Source organism: Camponotus vicinus, unplaced genomic scaffold (assembly GCF_025532165.1).
Source record: "Camponotus vicinus isolate PSW18456_S1 unplaced genomic scaffold, iyCamVici1.0 SCAF_13, whole genome shotgun sequence".
Taxonomy (NCBI): domain Eukaryota; kingdom Metazoa; phylum Arthropoda; class Insecta; order Hymenoptera; family Formicidae; genus Camponotus; species Camponotus vicinus.
In genome coordinates this window covers 6641684-6668085 of record NW_028141949.1, presented here as the reverse complement: position 1 = coordinate 6668085, position 26402 = coordinate 6641684, and the positions used below count along the sequence as shown (strand labels likewise).

The following is a 26402-nucleotide window of genomic DNA, read 5'->3' as shown; positions in this document are numbered from 1 at the left end:
TCAATTGGTGTAAAGAAAACACATAGTTGTTTTTAAGAAAAAATATGGAATTGTTAATTGCAAATTACATATTTTTTCTTCGAAACAACTATGTGTTTTCTTTACACCAATTGATTCCTCTCATTATTTTGTACATAAAACTATTAAGGTAAGGTAATCGAAAAATGAATATTTTACAAGATATTTTACGGTTTATGTAAAATTAAGAAATTATTTCAAGCCTCATAACTCAAAAAGTACTTAACGAAAATGTACTTAATTATAGTGTTTTGGAAAGCTCTCGAGATGAGCTACAAGAATGTACAAAAATATATAGGATGTTCCATTTAAAAAAATTGAAGTGATCTTCACGTGACCTTCAAATGACTCTTCAAGGTCAAACCAATGATACCATCTTATGGCCCCCTCGAAACCATACAACTTTTGTCTAAAACATTTTTCTCTATCTTGCTTATTTTTCGAGTTATTTGGCTGCCTAAGTTAAAATGGGTCACCCTGTATATATATTTTTTTTTTTTACAAGAAAATTCATAACATGAAATATATTTCATACATATCTATTGCTCAACTGGAATGCAATTTCCTATAAAATTCTTTCCTATAAAGTTCTTTTAAAATACTATAAATTCGAATATTTTTCTTCCATTTTTCGCAAACTTTATTGTCAGATTCATGATTTGTAGAGATTTGTATTAGAATTTAGGTGAATTTGTATAGAATTTAGGTGATTTTGAAAGGTAAGTATTAAAAATCACTTGTGTCACACGCGATATTATTATTTCTTTTTTAATCTATTTAAATCCCAAAGAACTGTTCATATGCCTAATTTATATACAAAATAACTATTCCCAATTCATATACAAGATATTCTAGAATAAAAAAAGAAGTATGAATAAGCAAAGTAATATAATACATTTTTTTGCGAAAATTGATAAATTCCCTTTTTTAGAAAGAATTTAATTTTAATTAAATCAAAATATGTTTAATTTGAGAAATAACATTTTGTCAAAGATTTAAAAAATTATGATATAATTTACAATTATTTATTTAATTGAAGATGTTTAGGATTATTAAGTTCCTTATATAGTTAACAAAAGAATAGATTTCTTTGATGTCAAGATGCTTATAATACATTGAAGGATGAATAGCTTAAATATATGGATTAATTAATTCTTAAACAAATTTGTAATATGTATATATAGGATATTATTTAAAAATATATATATATATATATATATTTTATGTACTTTTATTAATCTCAAATATATATATGATATGGGAATTATAGATTAAATTCTCTCTATGCATAAATCAGAAGACGCAAATTTCGAGCCTTCTATACTTTGAACTCTCTTATAATAATTTAATATAATTAAATAATTATAAGCAAATTTATACTTGATAATTCAAATTTTTTAGGATGTAATTAAAAATATGTAAATTTACACAATCTCATTAATAAATATTTAAAAACTATATACATATGTATATAGAAAGATCTAAATTAAAATTTTTATTTTTGTGATCAAATGACCGATGAGAAATTAAATTGACTTATCTACAAAATACCAATAACCAGATAAGATCGAAATAAAAAGTGAAGATTGCTTATAATATATAGCAATTACATAAATTAGAAATTATGTAAAAAACTCGATCCATTGAATTAATATTTTTCGTTCTTATAACATACATTATAAAATGTATTATTCCCCTTTTATAGAATTTTTCTCTACCATATTTCAATAAAAATCTCAAAATAAAATTATGTGTTTAAGGATTAAGAATAATCTATAGATGAATATTACTTTGCAAAATTATTCAAAATTGTTTATTTCATAAAGCATGCATTTTATTTTAATGAATCAATTTATTTTACATAATTTTGCAGTAATCTCATAATTTACAAGATCTCTATATAGAACTACACGAGAATTCAATTTACAGTCATATACATATCACAGTATTGATGTATATCGATTCTCCATTCTTGCAAATCAAAACGAAATTTTCTAAATCGATATTACATCATTTTTACAAATCGTAATTCAATAAATATAAATTTTCTATGGACAAAGTCAGAAAAATAAAAAGAAGAAGTTAATGATCTGAAGTAATCTAAAGTAATAATCTGATATATAAATAAATAAATATAATAATAAAGAAAATTAAATTCAATATCAACTTATTATTTTTAAATAAATCTATATAAATGTCTATTAATTTATAAATTCCTTTTTTATCACAATAATCAAAATATTACATATAATTTTATTTATAAATTATTCTCTATTTGTAAATTCTAATAAAAAAATTATAATTACATATATATAGGTAATTATAATAATTTAATTACATAAACAAAGAGATAATTATAATTTATATAACACGCAAATCTTGTTTTGAGCCGTTTTGAATGTTGCCGATAAAATTCATTTTTATACTGAATAATAAGAACTGGCCTTTCTTTCTTTGATTACTGTCATTTGCTTGTATATTTGTTTACAAAAAAATATAATACTTTTTTTTACACATGGAACATAATCTGCCTTGTACTTATTCAAAATCAGACATCGTTGTATCGTAATATTAACAATATGACAGCAATTGCTAGAGAAAATTAGTAATTATGTTATATTAATTCACAGTTATTTTTGTATAATTTATTAATATTAAAATATTAATGTATATTTAAATTTCAATAAATCATAAAAAACTGCGAAAGATATAGAACGCTCGATTTATCAAAGAAACTTTTCAAGTTAGCAATAATAATAAATAAATGTCGGAATTGTTTTTTTTTTCTTTATTTATCTTTTTCCTCTTTGAGATAAAACGAACATATCTAATCGAACGACCATATATTCGCCTGTCGATGATTATTTATGTCGAACAAAAAGAGAGGGAGGAGAAAGAGAGAGAGAGAGAAAAGGAAAAAGAGAAAATAAGTTAATTAATTAAATTAATCCTAGTATGCATATTCATCACGTCATGTTAACTCCCAACGCCTGCCGGAGATGCTCATATACTACATAACTGATAGATACAGCAGGTGCAACCTACGGAAAAAGAATGTATATTTTAGTAAGGGGAATATAATTTCTTAAAATTTTATTAACTTACATTATTTTTGTATGTTAAACATAGACAATAATTAGAATTTTATATTTTTTGTAATATGAAAATAAATGCAACGCAGAAAACCAATCAACATTACGAAAAAGAAGTAATCGTTAATTTCCATAATTTCGAATTTCGACTTGTTACATGTCTTTCATTTAAGAATGAATTATAAATATTATGAAGAGTGTAGCACTTATTTTGCAGAAGTACAAAGAAAAAAATATAATAAGTTTTATTAAAAATTAATTCTAAGTAAAACGCTATTTATATTTAGAAAATCTGATTATCTAGAAATAAAATTCATATATCGAAAAGATTGGATTGTTATATATTAACAATTTATTTATTTCTTACAAATTTATTTTAAAAAGCTAAAAAAATGCAAAAAATAAAATCACAACTCCAACAAAATCTATTCGAAATAAATAATTTGTGTAAAAATTCTATAAGCTTTTAAATACAATACATTTATATATATTCATTTATTTTCTATTAATCTATACCTTAAGAAAGTTAGGTGTGAGGCCGCGATACAGGCCGCGTATTCCTTCACGATCCAGAATGTCTTTGAACATTCCCATCATGGTATTGGGCGAACGTTCTGGCGCGATTTCGGCTTGCAAGCGCGTTCGCACTAATGCCAACGGATACGAACACACCTGACCCGCTGTGCTCGATGTTGTGCCACACAACAATAGAACCCAAAACGCTGGTTGTTCCTTCTTGTCGTGTGTGCGTAGGTAACTATTTTTCAGGGTCTACAAATGCAAATGAATTCATCGAGAAAATCTTGAAGAATTTATCTTGGCTCGAATTATATTAATATTGAATTAAATAATCCCGTAAATATAGAATTTAATTTTGCACAAGTAACATTTTAATAACTACAACAGATATATAATAAAATTGAAAATAATTTCGCAATATTTTAACTTACTTCGTAGACGGCTAAATCGATGCCTGCATAGGGAAGAATTCCTATCAAATTGGGTATGTAGCCTCTATAGAAGGATCTTAAACCACCTTGTTTATATATTTTTTTAGCTGCGTCGACCATGCCGTTGAATTCGCCCGTTTTTCGCAGCGCGAGTCTCGTCTTCAGCACCTGTAAAATTATATGTCATATATTCTTATTCTCATTTTTCTTTAGAGTTTATTTCATACAAATGAACTGACTTCATTATATATATATATATATATATATATATATACGTATGTTATATAACTGATGTTTTCTGTACTTTTTTCTTTAACAATCTAATATAAGCTAATATAACGTCATGATATAAGAGCCATAGTACACAACACAAATTTACATGGCTTCTCGCATCTGACGTCATGATTCAATATAGCTGCAGCGAGGAGTGAGATAATGAGATATACCTCGAGAGGGTAGATTGCTGATTGGCTGATTCCGCCGGCCATGGAACCGGCGCAAAATCTCTCATAAAGTTTGAGCTCATGCGCGTCGTCCGCCTTGATAGCTCGTTTCACCTGTTCGTATGCCATAAACTTGAGCGCCGTTTCCGGGCCAATCTTGAGCACGTTAATGCCATTGCCGCGCCATAAGCTGCTAATGCCACCCTCGCGCAACATGTACCTGAAGCAACTCATGATATTGCAGTGTCGTGTGCCGTGGACCTGCAAGGACGATCGGACGAGTCTCTCGTCGTGTTAAAGCAAACTAGACAAATTTACTCGCTCGCTCACGTTCGACATGCTGCTAAGCGGATTTTTTTATGAATAACACAATATGTATACAAATTTTTCATTCAATTTTTCAAAAATTTATATAAGTTTATTTATATAAATTTATATATTAAAAATATATATGTACAGATACTTTATACATATAAACTTTATACATATTTATATAAAATATGAAATTTTGAAAAAATAATATTGGAAAATATATGTATTGAAATATTTTTACCTTTATCGTTATTAAATATAAATCAGATGAATATCAAATGAAAGCTTTTTGGTAGAAGTAGGATCATAATTAGCAAATAGAATTTACCTGCAAGTAGACCTTGATGCGATCAAGGGGAGCAGTGCAGGTACGTGATACTGCACCAGCTATCCCGCCGGATAATAAATGCCGCCACCACATCCCCGACACCATCTCGCCTTTCGTGAATTCTTCGGGGACGCCGATGTCCTCTCCGATGTCCATATACTACAAACAAAAAAAAATACTACAATTAAGTACTGAAAGCAACTGATGATTTTATCACAGATATCAGACTTATTAAAAAATCAATAGTTTAAAGATTATTCAAGGAATCTTAAATTAATTAGATATTAAATAAGATATGTGTTATTTTACATGCATATATAAAACGATATTTATACACGCACATTTAAACAAATTTATTTGTATAATTTTATTGATTTGTAAGACACTAATAAAAATACAAGATTAATAAGATGTACATAATTATGAAATAAAGAATTATTTTTTTAAAATTAATATCTTATGATACACGCAATAATATAATAAATAATATATATGTACACACACACATATACATATACATACACACACATTATGTAACCCTTCGAACAATATTTAATAACAAAATTTAAGAATATGTTAAAATTTAGAATGTTATTATATATATATATATATATATATATAGTTATATATATATAAGTATAGTATAAGTTATATATATATATTTATATATATATATAGTTATATATATAAAAGTTATATATATATATATATATATATATATATATATATATATATATAACTTTTGTAAAAAAAAAAGGTGAAATTTCGGAAAATAGTTTTTAATCATTTATCTTTAGCTTTTGCAAAATTATCGAACTCATATATTTTTGTGAAGTAAATTTTTTTTTCCTTATCAATGTTTTAGAATGAGTGGCTTTGTCCTTGAACGTAAATGTGAAATCAATCAAAATGATAAGATTATTGGCACGACTAACTTTTTGGTTTTAAATCTCTCTTTCTTAGGGACATCCTGTATATGGATTGCTTATCAACTGCGATAAAATATCAAATATTGCAGTGTTGCGTTTCGATGAAAGTAATCTGTAATGTATAATACAACAGAGCTATTGTATTACAATACTAATGCGTTGTAATTCCAAGCCTTGTATAGATATTGAGTCTGTGAGAATTAACATTCATAAAAGGAATGTTCAATTTGAATCTAAATGAAGATGTATTAGGCTAACACTTTCTAAGCTAATTTTTGCGCAATAAGATATTTAAAGTACACACATACACACACATTTCTCCTATAGAAACTTCATTCTTGATAACTAATTTCAATCTTTACTTAGATCCTTCTGTTAAAAATTTATCACAAATTTAACTAATCACTAATTATAATCACAAAATTAATGATTTAAGTCTTGAATCATTTAAAGAAAAATAAGCTAAAATCTTTATTTTATTTTTAATTTCAATATTTATAAAATAGGAGGATTAATTTTTTAATTTTATCATATACATAATATACATATTTAACTTTTTACATAAAACTCCAGAGAGAAATAAAAGTTAAGATTATCTGTTGTAATATTTATAATGTGTACTTTTGAACTTTGTATCATTTATATATCGTCATATTTGATTTCGCAAATAAATTTGGATTTTATTCAAATTTGTCAGTTTATATATAATATATTCTACTATAATACTATAAAACAAAAGTGAGATAATTGTATAAATATATAAAAATGAAACAAATTCCTTTTACTTCATTTTTTTAGATAAAAAAGATAGTTGCAAAGACATACTAACTTTACGAAATATTTTCGCCCCTGGGAATTTCTCATCAATTTTACAAACAACTCGTGATGTAATAATTCGCGAAATCATAATTTGTAATTTTGTTTACGAGAAAAGATAAAGAAATATTATTTTGCAATTTATTCGATACAGTAACAAATGAGACATAACGAATAAAAAAAAGAATTGCGAATCGTAACAAGATTGATCACGAACTGAAAGAAATGTTCCCAACATGTTCTCAGTTCGACTGGGCGACAAGCCAAATAGATGCTAATGTCTATAGGTACAATATGCGAGGTCTAGCCTTTTAGCTACATTTTCCGCGCTCAAAATAAAAGGAGCATATTTTGACAAGGAAGTAAGACAAAAAGAAATATATATAAGACGCGTCTCATTAAAAGCACTTTCTTTGAATTACAAATTGTTCGATCACAATTTAAAGCTGATTTATGATTGTTTTAATTCAAAAAACTAGATGTCTTGATATTTTCAAAATATTTACACATATAACATATTCTATAATATAAAATGATATTTAATTAAGAGATAATGTTTAATTAAAAGAAATGTTTGAAAACGAAAACGAATTTTCAGACTTATTTGCTAATAATTTTCAGTTTATAAAGTTATATAAAAAAATAATGAGACAAAATCAATCCTTAATTTTTACTTTTATCTTTAAATATTTCACAAGATCTTTTCCGAAGCACAGTATTATAAGATTACTCGGGGGCTGGATCTGGGGAAGGAGATATGACCTAATAATGGAGGCACGAATGTTGTTTATCTTTCAGGACTTTCCCGACAACTCGTTAAAGATTAAGATAAAAATAAGAGCGAGTGAGATAAAATAACATTTTATAAAGTCAGTTACTTTGGCTTTCGATATCAAGCAAGGTTAAAAACTATTTCGCTTTAGAAATAAAGTAATCTTATAATCGGAAAACACTATTATTATATTAGATTTAATATAGAAGAGGCTTTTTTAAAGAATATCTGATAAATATTTAAGATGAAATTTTTTAAGACATCAGAGAAAACAAAAATCCTTGAAAATTGCATTCCAGAATCACTTTCACTCGGGATTTCGACCATTTCCTTTGTCCTATAAACTTTCTTTTCCCATTTGGATCATCACAATTAGTAAACTTGGGTTCTGATTGGCTGTTTGAAGGCTATTTCTAGCATTACTCACCCGTTGTAAGAGCTCATGGTAACCCTGCAAAAATTCCTCGCATACTTGACACGTGGACAGCGTGCTATCATGCTGGAGAAATCTCGGTTTCTGTAGAGCATACATGCTGCGATCGATCAGCTGTAATCGCGACTCACATGGTTGCGAATATGCTCGTCGCATGAGATCTGCCGCACTGCTCGCTCACTCTGAAGTCAGTCGTATCTACGCATACGATAGTCTCTGTATTTCTCTTAAATTTCTTTAATTATGGTCTTCTTATTATTCTGTTCCTTTTATGTTTATATTTTTTTCTAGTTTTATATCCTTTTCTTTCTTTTTTCTAACTTTTTATTGCCTATTGTTGCCTTTTACTGCCTATTTGTTCTTCTTTCCTCCTTTTTTTCTTCTTCCTATTTCGAGAATTTTCTCGATTTTACTTTATTATAGTGTCTATTTGTATCTTTTACTTTTTTCCCGTTATGTATTATTTATATTCTCTCTCCTGTTACTTTTTTTTTTTAAATGGTATGTCGTTTCTTCTCCTTTTGTGTATGTGTGTGTGCTGTGATTAATATATATTGCATCACGTGGTGTCACAGAAATCACGCTCACTTTGTAACGTCTGTCGCACTCACACTGTACAGTCTGCACTTTCGAAAACTTTCGAACTTTCTATACAGGGAGGAATTTCCACTGATCGAGATATCACAAATCCTCAAGAATCTTCCGCTTTTTTCTCTTCTATATTTTTTAATCGCTTATCCACTGATTTCTATCGAATTATTGAGAGCACTCTAACGATTCTAAAAATCACTGGAAACGATTTAGCAATAAAAATCGACGGTACATCGACAGACACTAATCTAACAATGTGAGTGCACCCACGTGGCCGAAGAAACTGTCTTGGTAAAAAAAGAATCGATCTCGTGGTCTTTAATGATGGGGGAAAGAAGGACGAGCTACGAACCAATGATTCGAACGCTCGGAGTCCGACTGCGAGACTAACGGAAGAAGCGAGGAAAACCCGGGTACGAAAATATCGTGCCCCTCCAAAACGGAGAACTTGTTTGCTCCCTTTCTACATAACTGCTTGTTCTTTTCCTGACGTCACAGAGCGCACGTCATCGAGCAAAGATCCGTGCAATGACGGTCTGAGCAAAGTCAGCGACCGTCCCACAGCACAAAGTTCACTCACAATCTGATGAGAAGAGCATAGGGAAATTTTAATTGTATTTTTCTATATTCTGTTTTTCCATGAATGTATATTATACAGTGATAATGCTATTTTCTCTCTCTTTCTCTTATTATTTAATAATGGCCCATTAAAATTAATATTAGCAAGTGTTTCAGTAGTAGTAATAATAAAATTAGTAATATGTATAAATGGTATTAATAATAATAATATTAATGATAATTTAAAATGATAAAATTTCTGGAAAAACTCGAGTTTCTTATTTCAAAATTTAGCATTTCTTAAATCAACAAACCACGATGAAATTTATGAGAAAATATTTACAAAAATCTATATTTTTAATCTCTAACTCTCAATGAAAAATATCACACGAATTGAAGTTGAGAATCACTATTATGATGTAACAAGTAGCTGACGTAACGTTGCACAGCATTTCATCATGTACTTATTGGAAATTTGATTGACTTGCATAATTTAAGGGGATATTTGCTTCTGTATATTTCGATGCATCGACATGCATCAAATATCAATGTATGTGTCTGTGTGTGTGTATATATATATATATATATATACACACACATACATACATATGCGTATGTGTATACTGTATGTGCATATAATATGTATGCACATGTATAATTGATATTTATTATTTTATTTCATATTTTTCCCAAGCTTTTATTAGTATATTAGATATCATATAGTATAATAGATATCATAGTCTTTCTTATCAATATAAAGTTCAAGTTGTATGAATTACTCACCGTAGTATGATGCCAATATTCGATAATGTCAAGCAAGGTAGAACTTGGTGCATAAAGGAGGAAATCTCGCCATTCATCAAAACTAATTTTGAGGCTTCCATCTTGGTCCATTCTGTATTTATATATATTTAATGGTAAGTAATGTTATTTAATGATGATTAAATATATATACTAAAAAAGTTAGTAGCACGTTATATCTAATTATAATTAATAATATGTATATGTATTAAATTAATATTAAAGAAGAGAATTTAAAAAAATTAATATTTTTGTTATTCTTTAATAATTATTCTTTTAACATTTAATTATATATATTAATTATATATATATACAGGGTAGGCCATTTTAATCTACGCGCTGAAATATCTCAAAATCCAAGTTTAAGACAAAAATGTTTCAGACAAAAGTTGTATGGTTTCGAGGAGGCCATAAGAGGGTACCATTGGTTTGACCTTGAAGAGTCACCTGAAGGTCACATGAAGGTCACGGAAAAAAAATGTAATTGTTAATTGCAAATTACATTTTTTTTTTCGAACCAATTATGTGTTTTCTTTACACCAATTGATTCCTCTCATTATTTTGTACATAAAAGTATTAAGGTAAGATAATCGAAAAATGAATATTTTACAAGATATTTTACAGTTTATGTAAAATTAAGAAATGATTTCAAGCCTCATAACTCGGAAAGTACTTAATGAAAACTAACTTAATTATAGTGTTTTGAAAAGCTCTCGAGATGAGCTACAAGAATATGCAAAAGCATATAGGGTGTCCCATTTAAAAAGTTGGAGGTGACCTTCACGTGACTCTTCAAGGTCAAACCAATGGTACCCTCTTATGGCCTCCTCGAAACCATACAACTTTTGTCTGAAACATTTTTGTCTTAAACTTATGGATTTTGAGATATTTCAGTGCGTAGATTAAAATGGCCTACCCTGTATATATATGTAATTTAATATTTAACATAATGGATATATTATTTGCTAATAATAAGGATATTTATTCTATTTTTAATAATATTTATTTAATTCTTCTAAACTTTTGAATAACAAATTGTTTTTATAGCTTTTCAAGAGGAAACTATTTTTCTACAAAATAAATTATATGCACATTCCAATAAATTTTGTACATATAATTTGTATATTAATTGAGAGAACTGTTGATAGATAATAGTTATCAATAAGAAAATTACCGTTGCAATAACTTTGTTGCTTCCTCTTGCGCAATTTCTATCCCCAGCTCTTTGAAAGCTCTTATCAATTCTTCTAAATCTATCTTACCTGAAAATAACAAAACATTAATAAAATTGTTTAACTATGCTTATAATTTTTATTATTATATATTATAAGAAGTAAACTCTACAACTAATAATACTATAATCAATAATAATGTGCTTATTAATAAAATAAATTATTAATTAAACTAAATATATATATTTACATGTTTTATATTATAATCAAATTTTGGTTTGATATAGAAAATTTTTCAATTCTAAATCTGTGCAATATCTCAGAACATTGATCTTTGTTTTACTAAATACTTACTTACCATCTCTATTTTTATCAAGATTTGAAAACTGTAGTCGTAGATTTTTCTCATGTTCACGAACGTAATGTATGAATTCAGCCAAACTGATGTCGCCACTTTTAGTACTGTCTGAGCTGGCAAGAAATTTCTATAAAAATAAAGAAATTATTCTTTAGATAAGTCCGTTTTAACTTAAATGTAAAAAGTGCAGCTAAGAGAAACAATATGTAAAAATGTACATTATATTTGCATGATAATATTTTTAATCAAATTTTAATTTTTTTATAATATAATATTTATAATAGATCACTGTTTTCTTTCATAAGATTTTTTAAGAGATACTTAAGACTAATTACTTTAAAAGACACTTAAGACTTTAGATAGTACTATCTGTCTAATAACTCAATTACAAAAGAATATATATAATTCTTCATTCTTCTCATTCCAATACTCTATTAAGGATTATATATATTATTATAATATAATCTATTATAATATAATTTGAATAAATAAATTTTATTGAAAAACTTTTCTCTAAAGATTATTTTAAGCAATAAAAAAAAATATATATATGTGTGTGTGATGTGTTATATGTACATAATTCTTTTCTAGACCTACTAGATCTTTTTTCATATGCTAAATCAGCTATTTTCTTTGAAATTAAAACTCTCTTCTTTTGCAGTTCCATCTGCACATATCTATGTGACCATGTTGAAATTTTGAAGTATTGTATTGCTTCTGCACTATATAAATACATCTGCATAAACCTTTAGATTTGTTCTAGTTGTACTTTTCACACCGTCTCTTTTTACTCTCTTTAAATCCCGAATACATCTTTTATTTTAAGTGCAGAGAAATGCATCTGATACTAGAAATACATTCTTCGTTGTTTTTTTAATTTTCCTCTTTTATCTAATTAATATCTTTTTTTTAAATAACAGTCAAAAAATATTATAATCTAACAAATTTTAAATTTCGTTTTACCTGTCAATCCTGTTCTTTTCTCCTTATTTATAATTCTTTTTCTCTTCAACATACATTTATCATTTATCTTATTCTATAGACAGAATATGCGTGTGTGTGTGTATGTGTATGTTCTGCGTGTGTTTGCGCGCGCACGATACAAGTAGGGACATTAGATATTCACACAGCTCTTATATATTAATTAAAATGATAAATACAAGTCTACGGATATTCATTACGCATTTCCGTGCGCACACATACATACATATATACAATATAAGCAAAAATAAATAATCACTGAAATATATTATATTCAAAAAAGTGACAACGTTGAAAAGAATGAAACAGAAGAATATTAACACGATATACTTGACGTTAGATTAGATATATATACATCATATTTAAATTAAAAAAAAAAAGAATTCCAATTCTACACACACACACACAATCTCTTTCAAAATGTTTCTACGAGCAACACACACACACACACATATACACACATCGTATACTGTGTATTGCGCGACTACATATTTCACGTAACATACAAATGTAGAAAAGGGAATGGAATATATATATGTAAGAGCATACGCAAATACCTGGGCATATTGCGTGTATTCCGTGTGCACGCCGGCCTCGCTTAGCGCCTTTGACAGATCATGCACGTCGATGCGGCCGTTGCCGTCGAGGTCGAGCGTCTGGAACAGCCGCTCCAGCCGTTCCTCGTCCTGGGCCGGCAGCTCGTGCAGGTAGTGCGCCGGCGGCGGCGTCGCGACCACGCGCGCCGCCGGCGACGCGCTCACGCGCGCACCGCCGCCGTTCCCCGGCATGTTACCCGCGTATCTTACCTACCTACGCGCCGCGCAAAAATCCAGATAAGACGAGGGCAGGCGTTCTCGCAGCGGAGAAGCGAGGCGAAGCCGTACCGTGCGTAAAGCGTACGTACGCGCGCGTATGTATGGGTGTGTACGTGTGCGAGAGAGAGCGTACATGTCTACGGACATCGCGCGCACGCATCAGCCGCACTGCCGTTGCTGGAGGGTAGGCGCGCGCGCGCGCGCGCAATACGACGCCGACGCTGACAGGTCCCGCGAATCGAGCGCCGTGTTGCTGTCAGTTGTCAGTAGGCTGCGTGGCTGACAGATAACCGGATGGCAGCGTTATTACCAAGCGTAGTGTCCCGAATAGACGCGAGAGGGAACGCCAATACGTCATTTTGACATTTCGCGTTCGAAGAATCTACTTCTCGGGAGGGTTTAATCGACCAATCGGAAGGGTGGAATTTTTCGCTCCCTTTATCCCGATTGGTCGATCGAACGTTACTCCGTCAGCGAGTTGGTTTTCGAACGTACGCCTTCCACGCTTGAAATAGCGTCGCAGGACGGCGTAGAGGGAAACTATCGAGCAGCTTCTCGTGTCATCTCGTGTCGTCGTCGCGTTTACATGTTGATGATCTATGGTGCGATAAAGGTTGAGATTAGAGATCCGAGTCGCGCAAAACTGCGCGAGAAGAGTGATGCGCAAAAAGTGTAATCGATGTGATGTTTCGCTGTAACGAGGTGGGTGATGATGCTAACGGTGGATTTTATATCGCCGATTAGTTTACGTGATCTTCCGGATTCCGAAAGTCGCTGTCATGATATCGAGGACATCGCGATAGAGGCAGGTTTTCGTCAGCGACACGAATAATGCGACTGTTTCGTCGAATTTTTCTTACAAATTCCGAGAAATTCTTGCGATTATTCCCTACAACGTGTAAGGATGATCGATTTATTGAATCAGAATGATCTTGCCGTATTGCGCCGTGATTTCTCGATCTAGAAACCTCAGCAAAATATGGTTATGAGGCAGAATTTATCGAGTTTGTTCTCCCTATAACTGCACTTTCTATACTCTTACACTTTCTCTTTACATTCTGTGTACTTTACATAAATTTTATACCTTCAAGAGAGAGATATCAACATTACCTACAACTTTCTATTTTTGCTCATTTATACTATATTTATATTTTATCTACGTTACATTTACATTTTATCTTCCATGCTTTTCTATTTTTATCTTCCATGCTTTTCTATTTTTTTCGTTAATTTCACATTATTGACAACATGAAATTCATAATTAAAATTGCATTTTTTTCGTTAAAATGCGATAATTATTTTAAAAATAACATACATTTATATAAAATGATTATTATTATTAGTTATTATTAGTTACAATTACTATTAATTATTATTAGTCACTATTCATCTATTTTGTCAAGTCATCTGTTAAAAGATTAAATGACAATTTATGAAACTTATTATTTGAGATATAAAACTATACATTACAGACAAATTGTAAGCATATGTAAATGTTATAAAATATTTATCAGAATTTTAAATATATTTGGTAAATTTCACAAATGACTATATATTTTTCTTTTTTCTAAATGTATGTAAGTTTGTATTTTTTCTACCCCATAGAATGCCGATACAGGCACCACAGTGGACTGAATTCCTGTCATGTCCAATTTGCTGTCATGACTTTGATGCAGCCATACGAGGCCCTATATCGCTTGGTTGCGGCCATACAATATGTCGCGCCTGTCTCGCCAATCTGCATCGCAAGCAGTGTCCTTTCGATCAGGTATGCAAAAAATATCAATAATAATATATGTATGAATGTGTATTTGTATAGTTGTATATATATTCTTTATATATATTTTACTTAATACATATGTTGTATACATTGTACGACAATGTTATTTAATATTTAATTACTTTATTCCTTTTGCACAGAGCATTATCAACACCGATGTGGAGAGATTACCGGTAAATGAAGCACTATTGCAATTGTTAGGCAATCCAATTTCTACTGTCGTCTCGTCAGCATCTGTGTCGAATCAGCAACAAAATTATCAGAAGTTGCTACCGGTTGACCAACATGCCAACTATCTGCGGGCCAAGAGTTGCATTGAGGAGCTCGCGCTTTATCTCAAACCATGTCAGACCACTAACACTGCAGGCATGTATAATATCTATTTTTAAATATCAGATATAAGTATTACAAATATATTTAAGAATAAAAATTAAACTAAAATTTATTATACAAGAAAATAAATAACATATTGCTATAGTAGATTGCTGTATAAATTATATTGAATTTCTTTGTAGAATATATTGTAGATTGTTAAAATTTATATATTATGTTATAGTAAACATATAAATCGTCGTGATAATTAATATAAGTTATGAAATTGTTATGATATATGTAGGTATCGGAGGCGGGGGCGGAGGGTTAGTGTCCCGACCCATGCAACGTAAACTGGTGACACTGTTAGGCTGTCAATTAGTGGAACCAGAGGGTAGAGCGCGCGCCCTGCGCGCCGCTCGTAGTCTCGGCGAGCGCACCGTTACCGAACTCATACTACAACATCAAAACCCTCAACAGCTCAGTGCCAATCTGTGGGCAGCTGTACGTGCTCGCGGTTGCCAATTTCTCGGGCCAGGTAAATTTTATTTGTAAAAGATAAGAGAGATGAATTCAAATAAGCTATATTTTTTTTACTTATTGTTAAAGAAAAAGTAAAGAGAAAAAATTAATCATATTTGATTTTGTGGTGGTATTTCTACAGTTCTACAGTTACAATGATACATATGTATTATTTTTTAAACGAAACTATGCAAGCACAAAAAAACTATGCACTTTTGTTTCTACAATTACTTTTTTCTTATTTTTAGCGATGCAAGAAGAAGTATTGAAACTTGTGCTGTTGGCATTGGAGGATGGTTCAGCACTATCGCGCAAAGTATTGGTGATGTTTGTGGTACAACGTTTGGAGCCACACTTTCCACAAGCCAGCAAGACCAGCATTGGTCATGTAGTGCAACTTTTGTATCGCGCGAGTTGTTTCAAGGTAATATACAGTGACAATTACAAAAGTATTTGAATGCTTTTAAATCAAATGCTATATTCTAAAAAAAAGAATTATATATATTTACATAAATATATAATTATGTATAAATTCTCAAAAATCACTGATATCTTTTTAATGGCTATATATATCAATTATTATTATTATTTCTCTGTATTAACAGGTGTCGAAACGCGAAGGGGATTCGTCGCTGATGCAGCTAAAAGAAGAGTTTCGCACTTATGAGGCTTTGAGACGCGAGCATGATGCGCAAATCGTACAGATTGCCACAGAAGCGGGACTACGCATTGCGCCCGACCAATGGTCGGCTCTACTCTATGGCGATACCGCACACAAGTCTCATATGCAAAGTATCATTGACAAATTGCAGACACCACAATCATTTGCCCAAAGTGTTCAGGAACTTGTGATAGCATTACAGCGTACTCCAGATCCTGGGCAATTGAGTGGTCTCAGGCCACAATTGGAATTGTTGGCCGCCATAGATCCCAGTCCAGGTATAATGATATACATGCTATATATGATTTCTAATATTAAAAAAATTTTTTATAATTAAATAAAAAAAAAACTTGAATATATAATTTTTAGAGACGGAACCACCAAGCTTGGCTGAATGTCGAGCAGCTTTAGAGGCCGTACGAATAGTTGTGGCTGCGTTGGTGGATTTTGTGCGACAACACGGAGGCGGCAATACCGGCGGTGGAAATCGAAAATCAGCGACACAAGACAGTGGAGGTGGCGGATCTGGCGGAGGTCCGTGCCCGGGTCCGACAACTGGCAAGTACAAAGTCAGCATGTGCAGAGATCTGGCTCTTCGCGGCACTTGTCCGCGATCTAACAATTGTACCTTCGCCCACAGCGACACTGAGCTTGATAAGTAAGTCTGTATATCTAATACATTTATTTATTTATATGAACAAAAGAGAGAGAAAGGATTATAAAGAATATGCAATATATTAAAAAAAGGAATCGATATTAAAATAAATTATAAATATTAGGCATTGTTATAAATTATATTTTAGAAGATTCAATAATATATATAATCTTGAATAATAATTAACATTTTCTCGACTATTTCATATCAAATTAGTAATACTTTTTTATTGTTATACTGCAAGTTTGCAGATTGTATAAATAATATATATTTTTGGTGATAGTATGAATATATCATTGATTTCAATACTTTTTACATACAGATACAGATCGAAGAATCGCAAATTGAGTGTCAGAACGACTTCAAATCAGATAGAATCAAAGGGCGAGAAGAATAACAAGACCTTTAATAAACAGAATGGCGATTTAACAGCTTATCATTCTGCCAAAACACATGATAGAGAAAGTGAGTATATAATGAATATTTATAATTATATAATTCCATTTAAGAATGAAATTGAAGGGAGATACGCACACACGCGTATATATAACTAAGGAGAAATTTTAATTTTTATTCTTTATTGAATAAAAAAAACCGATAGATATTGTGAAAATTAAAGTTATACTGATCGATATTTCTTTGAAGCAGAATAAATTAAGTAAAACATAATGTACATAGACTGAAGTAGAATAAATATCTGTTATTTTATTTGAATTACTTCAGCGGCCGTGCAGCATCCGATGCCCATTCCGACCAATCTAGAAACTAACTTGATCGATTCATTGACGTCAACTTACATGCTGCCGTCTGCATCCCCGCAAAACTTACCGCATCTTGGTCTGTGCTCTGTGAAGGGAGGAGCTATGATAGATGGCGGAGGATCTGCTGTCCACTGTTCAGGACATTACATAATGTCGCCAGGATCAGTTGCCCCTGTTGATTATGGGTCTTCTCCAACGACCACGACAAATCTCGGAATGTGGGATACTCCGCAAATCGTACCAGCAAATCATGTAGCAAACGACAAAAAAGTGAGGGAAAATTATTTTTTTGTAATAAATAACATTTAGATAAACATAAAACATACAAATTTATTTTACTGATAATAAAATGAAAGATTTTTTAGAATAAAAGTAAAATTTCTTTTTTACTGCACGAATCAAATTCCGTACAACTTCCTACTTATTAAGTGAATCTGAAGTGCAAAAACCTTTAACAATAATACATTTTTAAAGCTAGAATAAAAGACTAAAATTATTATGGTTTGTGTATATATATATATTGATTTTCATATTTTGATATCCTCTTTTATCGATAAAAGTAGCTTATAAGTCTTCGGGCTACAAGCCACTTTTAGAGGCACTTTTTTATCGATGAAAGAGAATTTAGAATATAGACCATTAATTTTAGTAAATAATTATAACAAATATATAATTATACAGATAACTTTAATAAATATAATGAGTAGAGAGAGAGGAGAGAAAATAATCTTAATATTAATGCTATAATATTTTAATAAGTATTAATAGAGCTGTAAAATAAATGTTATAGCAACGAACGGCAAAAACTATGTTGGCAATGCTACTGCAACGTAGAATGGAGATTCTGAATCAATTGGAAACAATTATTGGCAAACAGCAGCAGCAACAGCAGCAACTAATTTCCCCGCAAATGAAAACGGTAATAAACTGACCATTTTTATTTTTTTACATTCAAGCTCTCTCTTTTGTATAATATATAATATATATTAACAAATAATATATATAATTAATATATATATTAAGAAATAAAAGATTATATTTCTCTCCTTTATTAAATATTCTCTTTTAAAGATCTTCCTTTTTTATACATATATCTTTTTTTTATATTTATAGTAAATTTCTTCCTCATATTGTAACATATATTATTTTATTATATTTTATTCATTATATATTTATTCTATATTTTTCTTTAGAATTATGATCTTCGACAGGAAGGCGACTTGTTGACTACATCTAATAATTTCTCAATATGGGCTGCTGCAAATAACTTTCGCTGTCCTTCTGGAACAGAATCACCACCCGCGGTTTCGCATCTGTTCGACGATGATGCGCCCTTTGTGCCCTTATTGGACATGCCTCCCGCAGCCTCTTTGTCACCAGCCAACAAACAGGGATCCATCTCGAGATTGTCCAAAACCCTGATAAGGTGCAATAATAATAGTGATAATAAATGCAAATAATATAAAATTACATCAATATGATGTTGTATATATAGTAAAAAAAACAATTATTAATTTTTTAATTGGAATGAAAAAGAAATAATGAAAAAGAATAAATTTGATTACAACTAGATCAAAAAGTTTAACGATACAATTCATGAAAAATTAAAGAAGAACTTTAAAATTACAATTGCAGATGTGTATAAAATATATATTATTATAGATTAATATAATTATTAATTGTTATTTTTTATTATATTTTACTATATTAATATAATATTTATTAATATTAATATTAATTTATTAACATTAATGTTCTTTACAATTGTTTAATAATATTTAATTTTAGTGATAACATTTTATAATAATTATACTTTTACAATTTATATGAAATTGATAATAATAGATCTCCCTGCAATGGGCCTCTGCAACACTTTGCAAGTTTCTACAATGAAGGGATTGGACCCACCTCTGCGCAATCCACTGCATACAGGAGTCCAAACTCTGTAACCTCTTTGTATTATGGCAATCAACGTGAGTGCAAAAATAAGACATGTGTGTTGCATAGAATTATATACATTAATTATATTTATATTATTTTATATATTAATAATTCGATGTGATTTTTATCAATAAATTATATGTAAACATATATACATATATATTGATATAATTATTAAATTGATATTAAAATTATATAATTAACAAATTACTGCAGCATACGTGACAATTGGCGCGAATGGCGGTATACAATCCATGACGTCGACAACCCCCAGTGACGGTAGTGGCGGTGGCGGTAGCGGTTTCATGAACGAGAATTATATCACTCTTGGCCGTAATATCGTTGCTCCAGAATCGCTACCGCAATTTTCGAGATCGGAATACATGTCGAGTAAAGAGTGAGTAATAGAATATATTTGCATATATATATATATATATATATATATATATATATATATATATATATATGTGAGTATGTATGTATATTATTATACATATATATGTTTCAGCTTGATTCTTGAATCGCAAAAGGTAAAGCAGCAACTCAGACATCTCGAGAAGAAACTCAATGACTTAAAGGTAATAAATTGTGCTTCGTCTTCTGTAAAATATGAAAAATACTTAATTCTCATACCACCAATACAAAATTACTTAATTCTCATACCATATATGATATGTAATATGATATATTAAATTATATGATACTGAAAATTGAAAAATTCTAATAAATGATAATCTCTAAAACTAATAAATGATGATTTTCTGGAAAACTCTAATAAATGATGATTTTCTTTGATACTTTATTTTCTTATTAAAGAAAAACTAATATCATATTTTACTGCTACAGAATTTGTTATTGTAGTAGAAGTAAGACCACACATATATTGTTTTCTCTAAAAATAATTTTGAAAATATTTGATATCAAAGTTGATATTATTTTCATCATTAATATATTATTCATGTATTTTCATTAATATATAAATATATACTTATCTTAGTTAGCGACACAAGGAGCCACCACTTTTTTCACGGCGGGCGAACGGCTTGCACAAGAATTGCAGATGATTGAAGCAGGTATCAGGGAAAGAGAAAGAGATATGCGAAATTGGAGCTGTAATCCATATGGTACTGGTACTGGTACCACTACGTTTCCATGGATCCAGCAATCCTCTAATGATTGGCTGTCAAATCAGGAATACAATCCGGATTATAAAATTGAGGAAGTAAGTTATGTCATTATATTTAATTTCATTTTAGAATTTATTTAATAAGAGTACAAAAATAATTCTTATATTTATTAATTTTTATCTAGGATCAGATTTGTGCTCTTTATCGATTTTATTAAGTTATTTTCTTGATTTATGTAAACAATACGGATTTGATTAAAACTCATATCTTATGATTTCATATATCTTATCTATCGCGTCTATCTATCAAAATATTAATCGTGACCGTTGCTTAATCGTGATGTTGCTTAATATATAATGATAAATAATGATAATAAATATTGAATTTATATATTTATAATTACTATTAATAATATATAATTATTAAGAATAATTCCTATGTTTGTGATTGATTAATTGATTAATCAGGAGGATACGTATGAAGCGGGAATCGCGAATGACATGCGGGAACTGGAATTGCGATGGGAATTCGAATTACGAGAGCAGGAGAAGCATTGGTCCAGTGGAGGTGAGGAGGATATTATTACCACCACTACAACCACTACCACCACTACCACCACTTCCAAGAATAAATAATATTTATTTATTCTACTCTATAACATTATATAATCTCCTCTCCACTTTCCTATTGACACTATTTTTTCTTCGTCTCTTTGAAAACATGTATTTTTGCATGTCTAAATCGATCTCCTTTTGTATTTCTGTAAACTAATATCGATAGAAAGTAAGAATTTCTTCAATTCGTGAAGAGATATATAAAGTACACGCAGACCTGCGAATCTAAACATCTTTGAATATTTTTATTTTAATTAATTAAATACAGTATCGCGTATAATAAAAATGTGGAAATTATATAATTTTACAATTGTTATTATATAATTTCCAAATTAATAATAATCGTCAATTACATGTATATGTTGAGCACATCAATTTTCAATTGTTGAGATAAACAAAATTCAAGCTAATCTTAAATATAAATGAATGGCTGCGTGCAATCAAGAAAAAATGCCAAAATTGACTCAATTTATACTGTTTACTTAATCAAATAATTTAATATATTTTAAAATTTTTTAATTAGATTTTTCAAAAAAATATCTTTTTATCTGTATCGTCGACCTATCTTTTCTTTCTGATTTAGGGGAGACATAAAAAGATAAGATAATAAGATTAACAAAGAAGAGATTTATGGGGTTTATTAAAATTTAGCAATAATATATAGTCAGTGTTTTATAAACAATGACTCGGTGGGATATGAAAACGTGTAGATAAATATATTAGATAACGTATTTAATTATATGCGGATCGTATACTCTCTATCGATGATACGGTATCACATGCAAATATAATAAATAATACATTCTAAAAGAATGCTGACTGCGCTTGACCTGATCGACAAGGTTAATTGTCTCTTACAATAATAATAATAATAACAACGCGTTATTATATTACATGCTTATACATATATTGTGTAGATATATATATATGCTAAAAAAAAACTGCGTTCCTTTGGAGGACGTTCTATTTATAGAATTTCTATATTCCGAAAAAGATGGAAAAAGAAGCGAAACCATCCTACCTCGATATTCGAGACGGCTCATTCTATATACAACATACAGATTTTTATATAATATAGTACATACATACATACATACATACATATATATATATATATATATATATATATTTATATTTATGTATGTATGTATATATACATATATGTAGAAGTCTGTGATATTTTATTTCTAAATGCAATTAATTTTTATAATCAAATTCTGAAATTTCCAAAACCTTAATTTCCAAAAACTTAAAAATTATTATTATCCTTATTATTAATGAAGTTTGAAATATATTTAATATAATCACAATTATATATATATGTGTGTATATATATATATATATATATATATATATATATATATATATATATATATGTATATAGAATTGTTAAATTGTCAAAATTTTTTAGAATATTTTATATTTCGGGAAAGAAAGTATGAATTGAAGAGCCGTCTCAGAGGAGGGGAGTCTGGTCATTTTAGTAAATCGTTGCAATCCAAATCGTCTCTGTTTTTCTATTTTTACGGAATAACAAAGAACGATAAGAGAACAGTTCCAGTTTTAGTGGAAGCAACATTTTTTTTTATATGACAGATGAGATCTCTCATCGACTTTATCTTATAAACCTTTAGAACGAACTATACTATGTTCGAATGAAAGTTATCTTTTTTTTCTATTAAAAGAACTATAGATAATTGGAGTAAATTTTTCTTTTTAGCAGTAGTATATGTACACGTGGGGACAGAAATGTCTTATTACATAAATTTATGCACATATTAAAACATTATATGCATTTTCCATATATATGCCTTGACATTTAAATTCATGTATTAAGGTATTTCTGTTGCCGAGTGTACATACATTATATAGGATAAAATTAATGTTTTTGTGTTTTTTTATTAATTAATTGAATTATTACTTGAATTTCTTTTCAAATTTTTTTCAAAAAAAAGAGAAAAACTGCTAAATAAAATCAGGAAATTAATACATTGGCTTTCTTTTAAATTTTATGAAATAACTTTTGTATGCATTTATTATGCAAATTATATGGCAAGAAGATCGGATATTAATTTTTAGAAAAATAGGAAAATCATGAAAAACTAAGATATTAGTCTTTTTTCTAAATTTCGGATAAAATTGAAAGTATATATATATTATTTTACATTTTAATTTTTGATATTTCATAAAAAGTATTAAATATAATAAAAAAATTGACGTACTTTTTTGCACATAATATCTTTTCTTTGAAATATATGTAAGGATTTTATATAATGCTAATTGTGTGGCAATAATTGAATCGTTTAAAAAAACTGAAGAAATATTGCGATTTTGTAATTTGATTAACAATATTTTTGTTATTAAGTTTTTATTATTTGACTTCTTATTAATTGTTAATTTTTAATTGAAAATAACATATATATCAATAATATATAATTAATCTTATCATATATACATGTACATGCATATGAGTTTCGTATATAATTATTTGACATTAATTATAGCAAAATATATCAATTAACCGATGCAGATTTTTAAAGAGTTAGCCTTATAAAAGAACATGGTGCAATTTTCAATCGTTTTTGTTCATTATTATGCAATAATCGTGCACTTGCGCGCGTGATATAACAGTTGTTCATTATCAGTTTTATTGTAAATTTTATTTATATATATTTTTTTATCTTATTATAATTATGCAGTATATAATAATTATGTAACGGATGGCATTATGAAAAATTTTATCAGAAAGATTCTTCTTTAATAATAAAACTAAATTCATTCTCTTGAATAGGATTTCTTCAATTATTTTGTTTATACAAATACAATAAGATTAATAATATTTATATATCTCTTTTAAAGAAAATTGATTTTAAAAATTAATATTTTCTTATTTAAGAAGTTACAATTTATTTCGAGAAAAAAATTATATTTTTTATTGTGAAAGAGAAATTATATTAAAAAGATTTTTTTGGTAAATCACTGCTAAAAATTTAAAAAATCTTATTTAAGAGAAAATATTTTATATTTATACATATACATATATGTATGTGTATATGTATAAAAGCCACCCTTGCCATGGAATATATGACAAGGATTATCCGTTATGTATATACATATAAAAATCATACCGCCAACTTCCTCTATTCTTTCTTTACTATTATTCTCTATATAGGAAAAATTAATTATAAAAAAATAGAGAAAAAGTAAAGAGAGTGTAGGTTGTGTATAAAAACTGAGGTTCGCAAAATTATCGAGAATTGATAATGAGAATAATCCTTATGCTTACATTATTCGATAATTAATTTCAATAATTATTAGATATAAAATTAATTACATTTTTATATAATAAAATTAATTTATCAAGTTTACTAAATAAATATAGTAATAAAATTTAAACCATAATTAATATAAGTTATTACTTTTGCTAAGGATCATTCTAATGTAAAAGTGATTTTCTCTATTACATTTGTTAATTTCTTTAAAGAATCAGAGGAAGAAATAAATTTAAATTCTAACAAAATTTTGCGGATCCTCCAATAAAAAAAAAAAGAAATACACCGGGAAGTAACGAGTGCAACGCGATTCTATGTTTGTGCAGAATGTGCTTCTGATTTATTATAATATTGCATGTTAAACATGTCAGACCTACCACTGTGTATGTACAATCGAGATACATACGTGTCGATGATGGTACGATATGATTCTATTTGATATATATTAACTTGTTCTTTGTTTGAACATTATAATAATGCGATATTATATAGATAGCGATATCACATATCGGAATATATGACGATATATTATAGTCACTCAATGCACTTGCCACTTATCAGTACAACAGAAAAACTTATTCACCAGCGCGGTAAATCCGTCGTTCCCTTAACGCTAATAATTATATATAATTGCGTATAATATAATTTTATATTAAATCGTATTATATATAATCATATAATATAATTTAATAATAATTAGGCAAATAATGAGGCGAATCGTAATATTGTAATAAAAACTCATGGCAGAAATTTATAATTAATGTTAAGAAAAAATTATGATTCATTAATCTATACTCTGTCCTATGAGAGAGAGAATAATTGTCATCTTTCAAATTCATCTCTAGAAAAACTGAGAGTAATTCAATAACAATATTGTGTGTGAGGTAAATAGCAATGTGTAGAGCTCAATAAACATTACTTACATTTAAAGTGTATCATGTGTATTTGCTATTTAATATCACATCAGAGAAAAAGACTTTTATTTTCATCCATTTTACTCAATGCACAGATCGAAATCATTCTCTCATGAGACAATGTATATATTCTTATAAAATTATAATTATATAACTAAAGCGTTAAATAAAATTTTACTATAGAAATAAAATTTTATTCTATTACAATGAACTCATTTTAATCATATATGAACGAAATAATTATGTAAAAAGATATACTTTTGAGAGAAAGAACAAAAATTAATTATTATGTTGTGTTATGAAATATTTAATAATGATTGAGAGAAGATAGTTGTTTTATATGGTAAAAATTTTATAATTAAATATAATAAAATAGTATAACACACCTCTCTCTTTTATACTTTACTATAAAATTATTTACTATGAAAAATTCTATATATATGCTCATAAATACACGCACTTTTCATGTATTTT

The 26402-nt window shown here is 28.8% G+C and overlaps 2 protein-coding genes across 6 annotated transcripts; one reads left to right on the top strand and one right to left on the bottom strand.

The window, feature by feature from the left end:
- Positions 1 to 2791: 2791 nt before the first annotated feature.
- Positions 2792 to 13643, bottom strand: Scamc (Short Calcium-binding Mitochondrial Carrier). 2 transcript variants are annotated; one of them, XM_083085862.1, is made up of 9 exons: positions 13112 to 13643; positions 11574 to 11700; positions 11218 to 11305; positions 10026 to 10137; positions 5144 to 5302; positions 4507 to 4764; positions 4061 to 4228; positions 3627 to 3881; positions 2792 to 3059 (listed from the first exon to the last, which is right to left on the bottom strand). In XM_083085862.1, exons 1-9 carry the CDS (start codon positions 13340 to 13342, stop codon positions 2985 to 2987), a joined length of 1473 nt encoding a protein of 490 aa, XP_082941988.1. In that variant the 5' UTR covers positions 13343 to 13643; the 3' UTR covers positions 2792 to 2984. The 2 variants fall into 2 exon arrangements, with proteins under 2 accessions (XP_082941988.1, XP_082941989.1); XM_083085863.1 differs by lacking the exons at positions 10026 to 10137; positions 11218 to 11305; positions 11574 to 11700; positions 13112 to 13643 and adding an exon at positions 8088 to 9137.
- Positions 13644 to 13911: 268 nt separating this feature from the next.
- Roq (RING finger and CCCH-type zinc finger domain-containing protein roquin) lies at positions 13912 to 26399 on the top strand. Of its 4 annotated transcripts, none has more exons than XM_083085861.1 (16): positions 13912 to 14071; positions 14975 to 15137; positions 15290 to 15515; positions 15766 to 15999; positions 16232 to 16407; positions 16589 to 16922; positions 17014 to 17302; positions 17622 to 17764; positions 18023 to 18330; positions 18851 to 18979; positions 19272 to 19486; positions 19906 to 20033; positions 20218 to 20398; positions 20510 to 20579; positions 20999 to 21223; positions 21596 to 26399. In XM_083085861.1, exons 2-16 carry the CDS (start codon positions 14976 to 14978, stop codon positions 21761 to 21763), a joined length of 2988 nt encoding a protein of 995 aa, XP_082941987.1. In that variant the 5' UTR covers positions 13912 to 14071; position 14975; the 3' UTR covers positions 21764 to 26399. The 4 variants fall into 4 exon arrangements, with proteins under 4 accessions (XP_082941987.1, XP_082941983.1, XP_082941984.1 ...); XM_083085857.1 differs by having other exon boundaries at positions 19254 to 19486; XM_083085858.1 differs by having other exon boundaries at positions 13915 to 14174; positions 19254 to 19486.
- The last annotated feature ends 3 nt before the right edge of the window (positions 26400 to 26402 follow it).

Coding starts and splice junctions, on each gene's coding strand:
- Scamc (XM_083085862.1), bottom strand. CDS start 13,342: ATGCCGGGGAACGGCGGCGGTGCGCGCGTGAGCGCGTCGCCGGCGGCG. Junction 4,229..4,506: donor CAGCAATCTACCCTCTCGAG/GTATATCTCATT, acceptor ATAATTTTACAG/GTGCTGAAGACGAGACTCGC. Junction 3,882..4,060: donor TCGATTTAGCCGTCTACGAA/GTAAGTTAAAAT, acceptor TTGCATTTGTAG/ACCCTGAAAAATAGTTACCT.
- Roq (XM_083085857.1), top strand. CDS start 14,976: ATGCCGATACAGGCACCACAGTGGACTGAATTCCTGTCATGTCCAATT. Junction 17,303..17,621: donor AGCGACACTGAGCTTGATAA/GTAAGTCTGTAT, acceptor TTTTACATACAG/ATACAGATCGAAGAATCGCA. Junction 20,580..20,998: donor AGAAACTCAATGACTTAAAG/GTAATAAATTGT, acceptor TACTTATCTTAG/TTAGCGACACAAGGAGCCAC.